Below are 17,812 nucleotides of genomic sequence, written 5' to 3' on the forward strand. Positions count from 1 at the left end.
ACAAGATTATTAACGGTTAACTGTACAGTCATTAGCAGATTAATTAAACCTATCCCACTATTGGTGGGATTAAAATCATCTTGATTCTCTATATAAAAAATAATCATCTTGATTCTTTTTTATATGTATGCAGTTATGAAAAAGTTACTGTCAGAAGTGGGATTTTAACCCACGTCTCCAGGGGAGACTGCGACCTGAACGCAGCGCCTTAGACCGCTCGGCCATCCTGACTATTTTTTTTTTAGAAAGATATTAATCAATTGAATAATGTAATTTCATACATTGTTGATATTATAAAGTAATTACCATACACCAGAAACTATTTTTTCAATTAACATCTCACTACTTGTACCTGTATAAGTCAGTTACAAAGCCTCTTGATTCTTTATTCTCTGCATGTGCAGTGAATTGTTGTTGAAAAGGAGAGTTGCATTGGCCGGGAATCGAACCCGGGCCTCCCGCGTGGCAGGCGAGAATTCTACCACTGAACCACCAATGCTTACAGACCATAAGCACATCACAGACTGATTTATCTGCGTCACAGGACAACAGTATCAAAGGACAGAATGAAATCACACAGGACTTGTAGTATTTTATTTTGCTTTAAAGAGAGAACTATGCTTTTTACTGTTGACTCGCTGGTTTGTTAAAGTGCTACTAAATGACTCTTCTTTATAGTGTGTTCTGGTCTTTTATGCTGATAATAAGTACATGCATGTAACGTGTGTGCTTAAAAGAAGGTTTGTGTCCTGTCGTGGTAGTCCCATTTTTGATTCCTGGCCAGTGCATGTCACCTTTTCCCCAACGTTTCACTGCACATACACAGAATCAAGAGGCTTTTTCGCTGACTCATATATGCACAATTAGCAAAATGTTAATGTGTCAAGATCCACAACTATAGTTAACTGCCAATAGGTGCATAATACATTATTTATTAGACTTAATGAGGCATTGTTCCCACCAGGTAGATGAAAAAACATAGTTAAAGTAAGTGGATAGTATAGTAAGTGGATAGTTAACTGCTAAGAAATGCATAATAAACGGTATAATTGTTAATAAAGCAACGCCTTAGTAAGGGTTGGACAATGACGTAATAACTAAGTTAGCCAAACTGAATTAACGCTAGGTTATAAACAGTAAGAAATAATACTTTATATTAATGTTCTTAAGCAGTTTATAAACTGTAGTTTCTCAATCAATAAACATGTAAAAATGCTACAAATAACTACAGTCTTATAAACACAATTATGTTAATAAGTGTGTAAGGCTTATTATAATTTGTTACCCACTGTTGTTGCCCCGTTGACCCAATGGAATATAATATGGTAAAATATCTAAGACGGCTCAATACCATCTTAGTAGTAACATCTTAATAGACATTAATGTGACTACTTTTGTGATTATTTATACTTATCCTTGCTATACTTAGTATATTAGGTATTGCTAACGTGGCTCCATGTTGATCGGGCCTTTATGTTCCTGTGTTCGGTCTCCCGATCATGGACGGGCATCAATATTCAACGTAGAGTTGCTGTATGTCTTGCTAAAATTTTAGGGTGGTTAAAATCAGCTAAACCCACATGTTTAGCTGTGTTACTCATTCCATGATTGCACAAACCTTATAAGCAATAATTGTTACCAATTTCTTTTTATAGGTGTTTCTAAGTTTGATTGATCAAAATTTGTTAACACCCGAAATCCAAATCTGATCCACTTGATTACATCCACGTATGTTAGTATGGAACATCTTATTGACCGATGCCCCTGTGTTGGTTCCCACAGCACCATATTTTCTGGCTGTCAGTTCTTGATGTCTTTGGCAGTGTCCTGCTAGTCTCATCATCCTGGCTGCTATTTTCTCGCTCACCCTTGGCATTCCCTCATACAGATTCTTGTTGGTAACATGTGCGCTCTTGCTGATATTAAGTAGTGCACGCTACATTCTGGTGTAGCACCCGTCTCGAGACCTCTGCAGGGTTGGTTTCAGTGTCCAGCATTCACTGCCATAGAGGAGAACAGACTCTACCGTTGCATAGAAGAAGCTGAGTTTGATTTGTTTTTCGGGAGGTTGGGAGTTCCTTACACTGGTCATGCCGTTCAGCTGATAATGGCTAGTTTTTTTACATTCAACAAGTATAGGCAGTTGCTGCTGTGAGGGCCATCCGATTTTATGGTCTGTAAGCATTGGTGGTTCAGTGGTAGAATTCTCGCCTGCCACGCGGGAGGCCCGGGTTCGATTCCCGGCCAATGCATGATATCCTTTTAACCAACATTTCACTGCAAAGGATGTATAGATCTTAGTAAGGAACTGTTCCCACATTATACCAGCTATAAGCACTCCAGGCCACATCCTTTTGCACATTCAACAAGTATAGGCAGTACCCATTTTTACAGACTTGGATGCATTCAATTTCAATTAAAATGCCAACTGGCACAAGTCTAGTCGTTTTCCAGTTCTAAGAAGGGGGAAGAAGGGGGGTAAGAAGAAAAAAAGAGAAGAAGGGAAAAGGAGAGAAGTTTTGAGAAAAAGGAATGGAATGGATGCAACTCAGCTTCATGTAAAATCCTGCTGCAAGCAATTATGTATCCGAATATTTTCAAAAAGCACTGAAATTAAATTAATTAAAATTAGCGTTTCTAAGAAAGGGAAGTATGGATCCCATGGTCGCCAGTTCGATCCCCGCTTTGACCAAAAGTAACCTGACACTAACAAGTGCTCATGCTGTGTTTTAGATCATTTTACACAATGACAAATGTGATGTGAAATGTAAATAAGTGTTGAGGGCTGTCCCTCCACACCCAGAACAATAACTGTAAATGGTTCTACGGCTATAGAGTCTATACCACAACCTAATGGTAATGACAGTAGACAAGCACACTAAGCTTTGTACATGAATGATTGATTGATGTACTTTATTTAGTAAGACATGAGAACAACAGTACATGGAAGTACAAATTCACAATACGAGGTCTACTAAACTGGAAGACACATTAAGCACTGAGCTTGTTTAAAGCTTCACATTGACATTACATGAACGTGATGGGTCATTCCCAAATCCCCCCATGTCCATTGCCGCATTGACAATGCATTGGGGGCTTAAAGTTAAATATTTCCAAAACTACAAATGATTTCAAAGAAAAAATCTCAAGCATGCATGTCCACAGTAAGGTGGAATTTTAAAATTGTGACCCAAGTTTATAGGTTAAAGTATGAAGGAACAGCAAGGTGCCAAAGTTTTCAGATATAAGTTTTAAAAGTTAAATATCTCAAAAACTACAAACATTTCAATGTTAAATGTGTAAGCATGTGTGTCCACAGTATGTTGAATTATAAAAAGTATGAATGGAGTTTCTAGGTGAAAGTCTTTTTGAGTTTTTTAGGTGCCAAAATCCTCCATCGACCTCCATTATACGTTTCTGAACTTTTAAAGGAGTATATTTCTAAAACTATGAAGCATTTCAAAGATTCATTTTCAGTCAAACATGTCCACAGCAAGATGAACATTTTAAAGTATGAATGGGGTTACTAGGTGTAAGTGTGTAGGATTAGTAGCCTGCCAAAGTTTGGATAGGAGGTTATTACTCCACCAAGAAATAAAAATATATAATAAACAAAGCATGCACACCCAGATCCAAGCAATCAAATGCACAGCAACTGGCCACTTGCAGTCAGCATGTGGCGAATATTCTGTGTTGCTCAGTATGCAACCATCTTTCACATGAACAGCTTTGTCTCTGTCTATATCAGTCCAAAGCCCATTACAGTGTCAAAGACAGTCCAAAGTACTACTACATCTTCAAATATCTCCCCCGTTCAAGGGATAGGCTATATAATAGCGGTTTGGCCTTGGGTGTCCCTTACCATGCGGGAGACTGGGGTTCGAATCCCGACCGGTACATTCAGAAATTTCCTAAAAGAGCCGATCTACAATCTGCACTGTATGACATAATACTCATACTCCATTCATTATAACACAGAGATGTTATTAGACACTAAGCTATCCATGTCAACACGTCTTTAAGCTCTAGGAGTCTCAACAGTTATAAGTGACTAGCGTTTAATCTAGCTGAAGAGGCAATTCATTGACCACAGTTTTGCACAATTGTAACATCCCAGATCGATCTAAGTATTAATCCACTGTGCCAACTAATACACCATGACATAGGAGTACTGTATGTGCTAAAGATGTAATCACAGGTAATCACAGGACTATCTGCTTGATATATTATAATAAAAGTGCATTCAGGTATTTTGAATCAATGAATTGAGTGCTAACATTTAATGTAAACATACACAACAGGTCAAAGGTGAAACAGTAAGCACAGCGCTGCAGGGAATCGAACCCTGTTCCCAGCAGAAACCAGGAGTACCGACTACCAGTGCTTTTTTGCCATGTTGACACCATATGTCCATACTTGCATGGAAATGTATGAAAAGATATGAATAACCTGGCTTTATCAATCACATTGATTGGCTGGGGAAAGGGGTGAGGGTCGGGTTTTCATTGGCTAACGGGCAAATGAGCCGAGGGGAAGATTTCATTGGCTAGAAATAAGGAAGGAAAACAAGGGGGAGATTTCATTGGCTAGAAATGTGGGAGGAAAATGAAGGGAAAAGAAGGGGGATTGTTTTGGTTGGCTGGAAAAGGAATGAAATTGAAGCCGGGCGCTCTGTGAATGGTCGTATAATGAAGCTTCCTTCACAGTCCACCAATGGCTGGGTAATAGGACACAAATTGGAACGATACAGAGAAGATCAGCCAAATAAGACTAGGACACAAATTGGAACGATACAGAGAAGATCAGCCCAATAGAACCAAAAGGACACAAATTCACAATAGGACATTTTCTGCTCCTAGAGCATCTCCTCCCATGCAGAAAGCCTAGGGAGCCAGAGGCCCTGGTTGCCCCAGGTACGATTCCAGGCCAGGCCAGCAAATGTGTCGATGAAATGAAATTTGTCCCTGAGCAAGACTCTTAACCCCTAATTGCTCACAGGTCCTCATTGGAAACAAGACCGCAAGGACTTTCATGAACGGACCTGTTAAAGGAATTATCCTTATCCTATTCATGACATCATGGTCTCTAAGCATTGGTGGTTCAGTGGTAGAATTCTCGCCTGCCACGCGGGAGGCCCGGGTTCGATTCCCGGCCAATGCATGACATCCTTTTAACCAACATTTCACTGCAAAGGATCTTAGTAAGGAACTGTTCCCACATTAGACCAGCTAGAAGTAAAAAGCATAGTTAAGTTTTATTGCAAGTGCATAATAAATGATTTATTAGCCTTAACAAGGCATTGTTTCCACTTTACACCAGCTAGATGCAAAACTCTTAGTGAAACTGTTAATCAGTGCATATTTTACTGCTTGTAAATACATAATATGTCAATACAGCAACACAAAAGCTTAATAAAGGATAAACGTGACACCATATGTAAGTTACAGTGTTAATTTTGACTGCAAATTATGATTTAGTCTTAGTCTTTTGAATAACACACCATTTCGTTTTAGTCATCTGAATTGTTTAGTCTTAGTCTAATCTTAGTCGACTAAATATCAAAATCTTAGTCTTAGTCAACGAAAATAACACTGGCAAGTTAGTAAGACTGAATGCTATTTGTAATGCGATTATAAGCAACTCCTTAGGCTTTTATTAATATTCTTATGCAGTCTATAAGCTAAAATGTGTATACATGTCTTATAATCTCAAAATGTACATGTTAACAATGCTATGATTAACACTTGTACAGTCTGATCAATGCAATAACATTAATAAGCATAAGGACTTGTAAACTAATGAATGCTTATTACAACAAACTTAGTATAAATTGTTACCCACTGTTGTTCTTGTCCTGTTTTTCAGAAACAGTGATTTCCTTCTCACAATAATAATAATAATAATAATAATAATAAATTTTATTTGTAACGCACTTTATATTTGAGGCAAATCTCAAAGTGCTACAGGATTAAAAACATAAAAAGAAAGAGAAAACAACAAAATAGTTAAAACAGTGAAATGAATAAACTTCAGATCAAGTCAAATTCACCATTAACTATTCACTTGAACAGTTTATTATCTTGTATCTGGTACCATTATTATCCACATTCAAGCAAAGGATAATCAACAGGGATCCGTTAATTATGTGACTATTGACATGTGAGTTGTGATTGTCATAGTGACGTGAATATATTGTTTTGTGTTTTTTTTTTTCACAGATAAATCAGGGGAGAGCGCGAACGCAGTCCCCCACTACCAGAAATTATGCAGTCGAGATTCCCACATTTGAGGAATTCGCAGGGGTCAGCAAAGCACGGAGTGCAATGGCCGAGCCTCGCCCTGGGTGAACCACCTTCTTGATCATGGTGTCTCCCCTGCCAGGTAAGTATGAGTTGTACATGCTAGATATGGAGGAAGTGACTCACACACATACCAGTCACACTCATGTTTAGTTACTACAACATGTTATACTCACCCACACAACTGACTAATATATTAACCTACATACATTATAGTATTATAGTTGATGATAGTTTGTTGGAAATATCCTACATTTTGACTAAAATATGATGTTTTGGGAATTATAATCCTTAGTACCCATCATGCATTGGGGTATTAGCATAAGCAGAGGCATGCTGGGTAATGGGGGAAGAATGTGAGTCAGGATTGATGTTTCGCTAGCTGCTCAGTTAACACCCCTCCCCCTCCTGCCTCAGCACATGGCCCCCTCTTAAAACACTCTCAGAAACCAGAGAGCCAACAGTAAAAACAAACTCGACCGATTCTACATTGAAAGCAGAATAAAATACTATTAGCCAATACTACATGTTCTGTTTTCATTCTGTTCTGTGATGTCTTGTATGTTTTCATTGTTTTGTGAGACACAGCTATGATCTTCCCATAGTATAACATGCTGTATGCATTGGTGGTTCAGTGGTAGAATTCTCGCCTGCCACGCGGGAGGCCCGGGTTCGATTCCCGGCCAATGCAACTTCCTTTTTACGTTTCATACATGAACGTTTTGAATCTGTGCTTACATTGTCCTATGAGACACTTTTTTCATCCACGTTTCTTTTCCCCTTTTCCAATAGTACATCAGAGCAAGAGCCAGCAGCCAGATGGCTTACCCAAAAGGTACACAAAAATGCATGAAAGTACCCCAAAATACCGAAAAAGTCGTCACCATGAAGCCAAAAGTACCCTAGAGTACACAATAATCCAGGAATACCACAAAAATAACCAAAGTACCTGACAATTTCCAAAAGTACCCAAAAATATATCTGAAGATATATAGGACCCCAAAATACAGAAACATATGTTTTGTTTATCTGAAAAGTGTACAAAGTGTCATGTTATTGTGAAAAAGTGAACGATTCACCAAAACCACGGACTATTGTGTATATCTTAAGCTTTGATCCTTATATTCAGGAATTCAGATGAGATTCCAAAAAAAACAAGGACAACTGTTTAACATATTCAAAACAAGCCTATATTTCAGAATTAATAACATCTGCTTCTCTGTCTAATGATCAAGTCAAATGGTAGGCTTCATTAAAGGCATAGTATGTAACTTTGTAAATATTTTTAGTTATATAAATATGCGGGAAAGTTACATGCTCTCAATAGAAAATAACAACTCATTAGAATCCTACAGAAGGTGGGGGGCAGAAGGTGATACTACCATGGTGTTAAAACAGTGTTCCCTGACCGGGAATCGAACCCGGGCCGCGGCGGTGAGAGCGCCGAATCCTAACCACTAGACCACCAGGGAAGGATATCTTTTACTAATTTAACTCTGACAGTGAACAAATGGAACCATGGAATAGTTCCATTTGTACACTCTCAGAGTTACAGATAAGTCAGGGTTCATTTGGACCCCTGGTGGTCCCCAGACCAGATGTTGAGACCCATATCAGGTTGCCATGGTTGCCTGATATTTCTGAACTTGTAGGCCAGTCTGACGTCATGTTCAACTCTATATTTGGGCATGGGATGTTATGGAAGCTCATATTCGGTTAAAATGTACATAATGGAACTCCATATTTGGGCACAACTGATGTCATATTGATGACACAAGTCAGCTCGGCTTAAAAGCGATGCACACAGAGTGCAAGAAGTAATAAGACAGAGATATTCACTCCATACAATACAAATGATTTGACGATACTGCTTTAACGCCTACAGGAGGAAACAAAGCATTTGACAAGCGATCGAAAGACAAACCCGTACAATTTTAAATTCCACCGATAGTAACACAATAATTGTTAAGCTCTCACCGGACACAAATGCAGTAGGATACCAGTTCACCGGTATGAAGTCGTTTTGAACAGATGCCATGACGTGAGAAATGTGCCGTTCCACGCGGCTCGACAACTCCAAGTACTTTGATCAGAAATATCAGGCTCCATAGCCCAGAAACGGACACGTACGTGTACACGCCTTTCAGAAACCGCACACCTAGCATTCTGCTATCCGTAGCCACAGATAGCACAGGGGGGCTAAACTGTTATTAGACCCTGTCTATCATCTGTAATGCTTACACAGACCGAGGCAGACGCCTAAACATGACTGTAAAGAACATTCCGGGCATATTTGCCAGCATTAGCCATAGATGGATAACACCGTAAGGGGAATCATGGCAGGACGCCCAGAAACCTATATAAGGGGATGAATGACTCATTAAGTCCCGACCTTTAGTGACCCAGTCGATCCCAACCTTCCCATATATGGAGATCCCCATAGATGGAGACAACCAACCTCCCCAAGTCTGACATCATTGAATCTCCTAGACGGCTATATATGGAGATACCCGGGCATACCTGGCATAGTGGAGATAGCCGCTCCATATATGGAGATGCCTGACACTACCTGACATCATCGTAGTGACATTAGGGCCGCAGCCAACAGTATATAAAGGCTCGACATGTCAGCCGATTATCGGTCTTTCAATGACGTTCCTTCGAGTCAAAAGAAGGCGGGACACTAGTCCCGCCGATGCGTTGTTTCTGTCATATAAACGTGTTAGACTGGAAAGTATCTCTCAGAGCCCGGTGGAAACGGCACCGAAGCCCAATGAAGCCGCGGTGCAGAACTCTGTGTTCAGACTGGTGGTGACGGTGGCAACAACGGAGGACGCTCCGGTTCAGAGGCACGTCCGCGAGGCTCTGGCTCAGCCCCGCATGGCCCACGCCCTGCGTCCCTCTGCTGCCAGTACCCACCGGGTCCTTGGAGATCTACGCAGTGCCAGGTGGAGCGCTCTGCGAGACGCACGCTACCGAATCCTCTCCAGCCGTCGCGTGGGGCTGTCGAGCCCTCAGGAGGGAGGAGCGTCCTCAGAGAGAAGGCAGGCAGAGGAGACAGAGAGAAGGAATGGAAAAGAGCAGCTGAAATGCTGGGGCCTTGGAGATGAGCAAGTGGTCGACCTCGAACATGAGTATGAAGAGGAGAAGGACCAGGAAAAAGCTCTTGGCAAAATCTTGTCCTCTGACCCGGAGACGATCCCGTGCAGCAATGTGAAGATGCTGGAGCGTCTCGGCGTGACCACGGAGGAGCAGGGAGAGGGGGAGCACCGGGAAGAGGAAGACGATTACGTCTACGACCTTTACTACCAGGAAACGGCCACCTCGCCCGGCTGGATCCAGGACATCCTGTATGTGAGATCCTACGCAGACGAGGGAGAGCTGGTTCCTGAACGGGTGGTTCATGAAGAGGTGGCATACGAGGATGAAGATGACGAGAATGAGGAAGGAAACTGGAGGAACGAATACCCAGACGAGGAGGAGAGTGACGAGGGATGTAGTGACAGAGGTGAACGCTACGCTAGGGGAGAGGAGGTGTACGACAAGGATGAGTATGATGAGTATGATGTGAATGAGGAGGAAGGCAACAACTGGAGGAACGAATACGCAGATGAGGAGAGTAATGAAGGTAGTGACAGAGAGGAATGTTAACTCTTTAACTGCCAGAGTAATAGTGTAATAGTGTGCCACTACTGCCAGCGAAGACGAGCGATTTTACATGGAATATTCTCTGTGACCGTTGTCCTCACAGAGATCGCCTCATTACACACACGAAGGTCTCGTATAGGAAAAAAAAAATATTTGCACGCGGTAATCCGTTGCACAGCTGTGGCCATTTGAATGTGGCTTGTTTTTGCCGTAAAGCAAGAGAAACGGAGACAGAAAATAATCAACAAATAAGCAACTACACTTTAGAAACAAGCCCAAATAAGCAACTACACTTTAGAAACAAGCCCAAATAAGCAACTACACTTTAGAAACAAGCCCAAATAAGCAACTACACTTTAGAAACAAGCCCAAATAAGCAACTACACTTTAGAAACAAGCCCAAATAAGCAACTACACTTTAGAAACAAGCCCAAATAAGCAACTACACTTTAGAAACAAGCCCAAATAAGCAACTACACTTTAGAAACAAGCCCAAATAAGCAACTACACTTTAGAAACAAGCCCAAATAAGCAACTACACTTTAGAAACAAGCCCACATAAGCAACTACACTTAAGAAACAAGCCCAAATAAGCAACTACACTTTAGAAACAAGCCCAAATAAGCAACTACACTTTCGAAACAAGCCCAAATAAGCAACTATACTTAAGAAACAAGCCCAAATAAGCAACTATACTTTAGAAACAAGCCCCCAAAAAAAAACGCAACCCGCAACTACCAATATTTACAAGCAGCTTTGCAGAAAAAGAAGCCCAATGTCGCTTATAATAAGTGGACATGGCAACACTGCTGCCGTAATATTTACATTTTACAGAGACCCGTGTGGACAGACACAGCTATGAGCCGACCAATCAGTAGCAGCAGCGTGATACGTCACAGCTTTAGCCCCGCTTAGCCTTGCTCAGACCTACCCAGGACTGGGTGCTTTTTAGGCACCAGTTGAGTACCACTCACACTACGCTACCCACTTCACTGTAGTGGAAACCGTGGCACAAGTGGGCGGTGTGGGGCGGGGCTGGGTGAGGCCATGCATATGGAAAGCTGTGTGAAAGTAGCTTGATCCAATATATAAGTATCCGATATTCATTTTATCAGACACGTCCCCTTCTTATATAGACCCATTGAACTTCAATTTTTAACTGGACCACAGTTTGTCCATGTTTTTTCAATAACTTTTTTCATTAATGTATTTAATTGAAAACTTCTTATTAATAAATACAATGAATAAAAGAAAATAATACGTCTAATAGTCATTAGAAGGACAATATCTGCTGTGGTAAACCACACATACACACACACGTGCTCACACTTAACACTAGATCAATCAAGTATATTTTCAGAATGATTTCCATTCAGACTGGGTCAGTGGAATGTATAGATATGGACATTAAGCCAGGTTATCATGGGTCCAATGGTTAAAAGATGTTCCTTTGGACTCCATGGCTGCTTCATGACACCATGAGTCATTTGGTGTCATTTCCTTGACCAAAATAAGCTCTGAAACCATGTATTGTGCATTATTGTAGGTCAAACCAATAAGAAGTTATTTTTCATGACAGCCATTTTGGATTTTGGTCTCCCACAAATTTTCCCCACCCCTTTTAAAAATACACCCCGGCTAAATTTGTTTAATAACCCTCCTAGATGACAAATCCATTGAGAAACGGACCTTTGCTCTCCACGGTCACGGAAGTGCCACAGATGACCCTACTGCACCTGGATCCTCGTTTTAAGGGACTGCCTTTCCTGACAGAGGAGGAGAGATTGGATATCAACGGAGGAGTGACTTCAGAGGCTGCATCCTTGGAGGTAATTTCACCTTGTAAAACGTATAGAATTAAATAAACTTTAAATTGTAATAACAATGTAGTGTTAAGTAGCTACAGTCAGTAAAAAAAAATCATGAGACTGAGAAAAATATTTATCTGTTGTGATGATGTGAGCTGCTGCGAGACTGAGAAAGTGCTAACTGCTGTTTTTTTGCTCTTTCTTTTGTTCAAACACAGGATGAGAGGACACGTAGGACAGAAGCAGATAAAGTGCCTGCCGCCTGGCGGAACAGGAAGTTCAGGAACCCAGGAAGAGTTGCTGTCCGTGCCCGTGGATGACGAGGTGTCAGACTCAGCAGGCCGCTCTGCTCCCAAAAGAAGGGCCTCATCGCGGCTTGTGAGTTTGCTGGGATCTGCTTTCACTGACAATGAACATGCAGTACAAGCCAAGACTGCCTATGCCAGGGCTGATGAGGAAATGGACATGTACCGCAGATTTCGGCACATTTCCTCTCCTCTCTAGGTTGGCAAAGAGATACTTGTGCATCCCAGGTACAAGCGTGTCTGCAGAGAGAGTGTTGTCACTGCAAAAAGAAGCACTCTCAAACCAGACCATGTCGATCAACTTGTGTATGTGCTTGATATTCCCAGATGCTGAACAGTGAGAAGTTATGTTCTTTAGGGTTAGGTCAAACTATATATTTCCTCACTCTGAAACTGATTGTTGAATGATGTTGAACTCAGACTGAAAATGTTTGCACAAATGTGGTAGTAAGCTAGGCCTACACACATTTACAATTTATTTGATTAATATTTATGTTAACATTTTGATATTGCCACATTAAGGATTTTCAGGTACGCAATTGTCCTCATCTTAAGGCTGCTAAGCTGCTGTTTTTTGTGACTTTAACAGTTGCGCTTTAAATAAATAGGTAGGCAAGGCCTATACTATTTTGGTTTACTACTTGACAAAAAGTTTCACAGTATTAAGTGGTTACTGTACTATGTTGCACTGAATATTTGCTGGATTGTTACTTGTTGTTACAATAGTGTGATTATTGTTTGCACAGTTCAGGAAGTGCTCTGTCTTAGAGCTGCTTTATTGTTACTGTGTGTGAAAAAAGCCAGCACAAAACTTCAATCACAAAGAGTGATTTATGTGTTATTTTTTATCTTTGAAAAATGCCTTATCCTCAATAGCCTGTACCATTTATATATTTTAGTTTCTTATTTTATTTAATGTTAAGACATTTATGTCAAGGAGACAGGAGAGCGATCACTGATTACACAGCAGTTTCTAAATAAAATATGTTGTTCAGTATATCTGACTCTGCTTGTATTGACTGATGAAAGATTTGCCATGTTTTGCAATGCGCAGTAATATAAATATAAAAGTGTGATACATCGCGATGCATCATCAAATGGAATCGAATAAAATTATTTCAAAGTTAATCATAATCGAATAGTTACCTCGTGAATCGTAATCCAATTGAATCGTGAGGGCAGTGCCAATAAACAGCTCTATAGCCTCTAGGGGAGACTGTGACCTGAACGCAGCGCCTTAGACCACTCAACCATCCTGACACTTATGTAAGGACAAAATAATGATTGAATGTAACAGCTTACAGTTATATGACATTTGTGAATAAGATCATTGCAACTAGAGCTTCCAATGGGATAGTTAAGGCACAGGTTCGTGTTTTGTTGTTCCCTGCTCATCAGTTTTTTATGCCACAGCCGGAACCCAGCACCAAACGTTTTAGCTCAAGACCCCAAAAAAATGTGATGTTTGCCCGGGACCCAAACTAGTGAAAAAAGCAGATCTACAAGCTCACAACGCGTTGCTTTTAGCTGCATTGCAAGCTTGTAAATATGCTATTTTCACTACTTATTAACCTTTTTTTTCATCTAGACATGGAAATTATTATCATTCTTTTGTTTTTCACTTCTGTTATTATGAGTGTTCTTCAGTACTGTAGTACCACCTGGTATGGATGTCTGTCTGTAGCCTTAAAGTCACAACTGCTGCAGCAACTGAACATTTGTTCAAAGATTGTTGGACAACCACTTCAGAGGCTCTATACATCTACAGTATGATAAGGTTGGCAAGGAATATCACTTCAAACACAAGCCATGCTTTGTATGGAGAATATAGGTTGCTGCCTTCAGGAAGGAGATACAGTGTTCCTACATACAATAAGGTCAAACTGAAGAGGTCCTTTGTCCATCAGACGACATTGAGGCTTAATCAGGAGTTGTAGGCTTGGGGTAGGCTGAGAGGTGGACATTGCTCTTGTCTTTGTATGTCTTTATGTATGTATGTTGTTTTGTTTTCTTATGTCATGTCAAATGTGTGTACTGTTTATTGTTGCATGCATGGCTGCTGGGTCGCAGGACAAATTTCAGTGTGAACTGACAATAAAGTATTATCGTATCGTATCGTATCGTATTTTTGTAATTTATGACATACTTTTGAAAATGTTTTGGAGATAATATATTGTGTTTTAAATGTAGGAAATGGGGAAAAAAGTGGATATTTACATGGGTCCCGACCCACTGTCTGTGTGCTGGAGAACCCAGTACCCCACCTGTCTGTCTGTCTGCGTGCTGGAGAACCCAGTACCCCACCTGTCTGTCTGTGTGCTGGAGAACCCAGTACCCCACCTGTCTGTCTGTGTGCTGGAGAACCCAGTACCTCACCTGTCTGTCTGTGTGCTGGAGAACCCAGTACCCCACCTGTCTGTCTGCGTGCTGGAGAACCCAGTACCTCACCTGTCTGTCTGTGTGCTGGAGAACCCAGTACCTCACCTGTCTTGTCTGCGTGCTGGAGAACCCAGTACCTCACCTGTCTGTCTGCGTGCTGGAGAACCCAGTACCCCACCTGTCTGTCTGCGTGCTGGAGAACCCAGTACCTCACCTGTCTGTCTGTGTGCTGGAGAACCCAGTACCTCACCTGTCTGTCTGTGTGCTGGAGAACCCAGTACCCCACCTGTCTGTCTGTGTGCTGGAGAACCCAGTACCTCACCTGTCTGTCTGTGTGCTGGAGAACCCAGTACCCCACCTGTCTGTCTGCGTGCTGGAGAACCCAGTACCTCACCTGTCTGTCTGTGTGCTGGAGAACCCAGTACCTCACCTGTCTGTCTGCGTGCTGGAGAACCCAGTACCCCACCTGTCTGTCTGCGTGCTGGAGAACCCAGTACCTCACCTGTCTGTCTGTGTGCTGGAGAACCCAGTACCTCACCTGTCTGTCTGTGTGCTGGAGAACCCAGTACCCCACCTGTCTGTCTGTGTGCTGGAGAACCCAGTACCTCACCTGTCTGTCTGTGTGCTGGAGAACCCAGTACCCCACCTGTCTGTCTGCGTGCTGGAGAACCCAGTACCTCACCTGTCTGTCTGTGTGCTGGAGAACCCAGTACCTCACCTGTCTGTCTGCGTGCTGGAGAACCCAGTACCTCACCTGTCTGTCTGCGTGCTGGAGAACCCAGTACCCCACCTGTCTGTCTGCGTGCTGGAGAACCCAGTACCTCACCTGTCTGTCTGCGTGCTGGAGAACCCAGTACCCCACCTGTCTGTCTGTGTGCACCTGGATCCTCTGGTATGCAGTGACAAGTCCTATTAAACATCCTATCCTTCAACTATATATATATGTCCATGTCATTGCAGTTCTCAGGTAAAATCCATACTCACTCAGAAACTTGTTGAAATGTCTCACACACTCTCTTCTCCTCCAGGCCAGTGTGTTAGTTGACCAGCAACAGCCCACCTTGTTATTAATGTCAACTCGTTAGGGTAGAAATACCCAGCTCCAAACACACTAACATAATGATATATCCACACTGATATTAATTCCTAGCTCTTAATTTGGTGACAATATGTACTAGATTATTGAATGTTAACCAGCATTTCACCTGTTTCTCTCATTCTCAGAATGGCTTCCTTCCTCCTCTTTCAAGTCCCGCCCCCTCTCAGAACCTGCTAGGTTGACTAGAGTTGATTGACACACCTGGATCCCCAATGACATTGCTTCCATGAGCTTGGTGTAAATGTAACATCTGACCAAGAAGCTTATGTCAGTCTGCGGTGCTTTTTTTTTAGCCACCTGGTTAGTGCAGCTGCCAGTGATATGAGGAACATGGGTTCAAATCCCCATCTGGACAATTGTCTTTGATGTTTGAAGCTCTTAACCCATTCAAACCGGGAACACATGATTTGTAACCACTTTATCCATATTTTATACCTTGGCTATTGAAAAATAGCAGATCTACAAGCTCATAGCGCGGCACCGAGTGCCGCACTGTGAGCTTGTAGATCTGCTATTTTTGAAAAATCCTGAAAATGTGTTACTCAAATCTCTGCTTCTGGAGGTCCCTGGAACAACAATATTTAACAAATGTTCGCTTTAAAAAATATACATTCAAAGATTTGCACAAAAAAAAAATCAAGATATTTCAAAAATAGCAGATCTACAAGCTTTTATGAGCTTGTAGATCTGCTATTTTTGAATAGCCAAAGTATAAAATAATGGTTATTGCTAAAATCTAAAATGACACAGATGAGTTCCCGGATTGAATGGGTTAAGGTTAAAGAGGTGGTGCCATGTTTTTGCACTTTTTTTGTTTTTATGGTGTTTTATGTCTTCTCTGACTATTTGGAGTTTCTTCCTGGAGGCTGAAACCTTGAGGGTCAAACGTGCCAATAGAGAAACAGCGCTTTAGTGACATCACAAGCCATTCCCTCCCCCTCATTATCATAACACAACAGGTGTGGGCATGAGGAGCAGGAGGGACTAGGACAGGTGGGTGGTGCTAAGGTGGTGGAGGAGGTGCTAAGGTGAGAGCCAGGTATACTTAATGAACTGGTGGGTGTGTCTACATAAAAACAACATTTTAACACTTACTGTACACTTTCTTTTTGTTGAAAAAAATCCTTACATAATAATAATACCTTATGATCAGGTTTTAGGGTTGAAAAATATCATGGCACTCCATCTTTAAGACTTCAAACATGACTCCTACTTTCAAACCATATATACAAAAGTTAATGTGTGTCAAAACACACGCAGCTCGTCCAAACGTCTATTTTTGAAAATGTAAAAAAAAAAATGGAATAGTTTTCTTTTATGGGAGTCTCTGGCACAAACTATTTTCAAACGGGGTCTGTGGCCATTTTGTGTTTTCTTCAAAACACACTTTGTGCTAAAATACTCCTACAGATTTAATTTGACCAAAACTCACACAAACGGGAACATCTCTGGGGTCATCTCTGGGGTCATCTCTGGGGTCATCTGATCAGATCCCGTTTCAATTGACTATGACTGTTGATTTCGTCGACTAAAACTATGACATAAAATGTTGGTCGACTACCTTTTTTCACTGACGGAAACTAAATATAAACTAAATAAAAACTAAGCTACGATGATTAAAACTAAGACTAAATATATTGACAAATTTCGTCAACAAATAGAATAAAATGTTAGAGAGGGACGAGTGGAGAAGTAATGTTATGTTTGGTTGCGCTAGGCCAGGGTGTTGCGCTCTGAAAATAGCAGATCTACGAGCTCACACCGTGTCGCAGTGTGAGCTTGTAGATCGGCTATTTTCAGCATGCAACCAAGTGTAAAATCAGCCATTATGACGCCATCAAGGCACCGCCAACATACATTATAGTCGACTAAATCAACTGTAGATTTAGTCGACTAAAATCTTATGATATTTAGTCGACTAAAACTAGACAAACAGTAAAACATTTCAGATGACTAAAATATGACTAAAACTCAATGGAATTTCATTCAAAAGACTAATGACTAAAACTACATCAAAATGTACTGTCAAAATAAACACTGCTGCCTTCCAAAGTCTGCCTTGGCTGGCCTTGGCGGAGACACTTGTCTAGTTGAATTCATTTTCTGTGATATTATCAAACAGCCTACATTTCCTGGAAGGAAATAGATGTATTTAATTCAGTCAGACCAGAAGCAGTGATAAAACTCTTACCGGACATAAAAAATGAATGACCAGAGGGTATCAAAAGCAGAGGATGTACGAATGGAACCAAATGGATCCTTATGGTTCTGATA

General features: G+C 41.2%; 1 protein-coding gene across 1 annotated transcript; it reads left to right on the forward strand.

Annotated features, from left to right (window-relative positions):
* Positions 1-8,948: 8,948 nt before the first annotated feature.
* On the forward strand, positions 8,949-9,950 carry LOC308092392 (putative RNA polymerase II nuclear localization protein SLC7A6OS; the record flags this gene model as incomplete). The annotated part of the gene is made up of 1 exon (XM_080438253.1): positions 8,949-9,950. One exon carries the CDS (start codon positions 8,949-8,951, stop codon positions 9,948-9,950), a length of 1,002 nt encoding a protein of 333 aa, XP_080294379.1.
* Between the last annotated feature and the right edge of the window lie 7,862 nt (positions 9,951-17,812).

This window comes from Gymnoscopelus braueri, assembly GCF_963280865.1.
Source record: "Gymnoscopelus braueri genome assembly, chromosome: 9".
Classification (NCBI taxonomy): Eukaryota; Metazoa; Chordata; class Actinopteri; order Myctophiformes; family Myctophidae; genus Gymnoscopelus; species Gymnoscopelus braueri.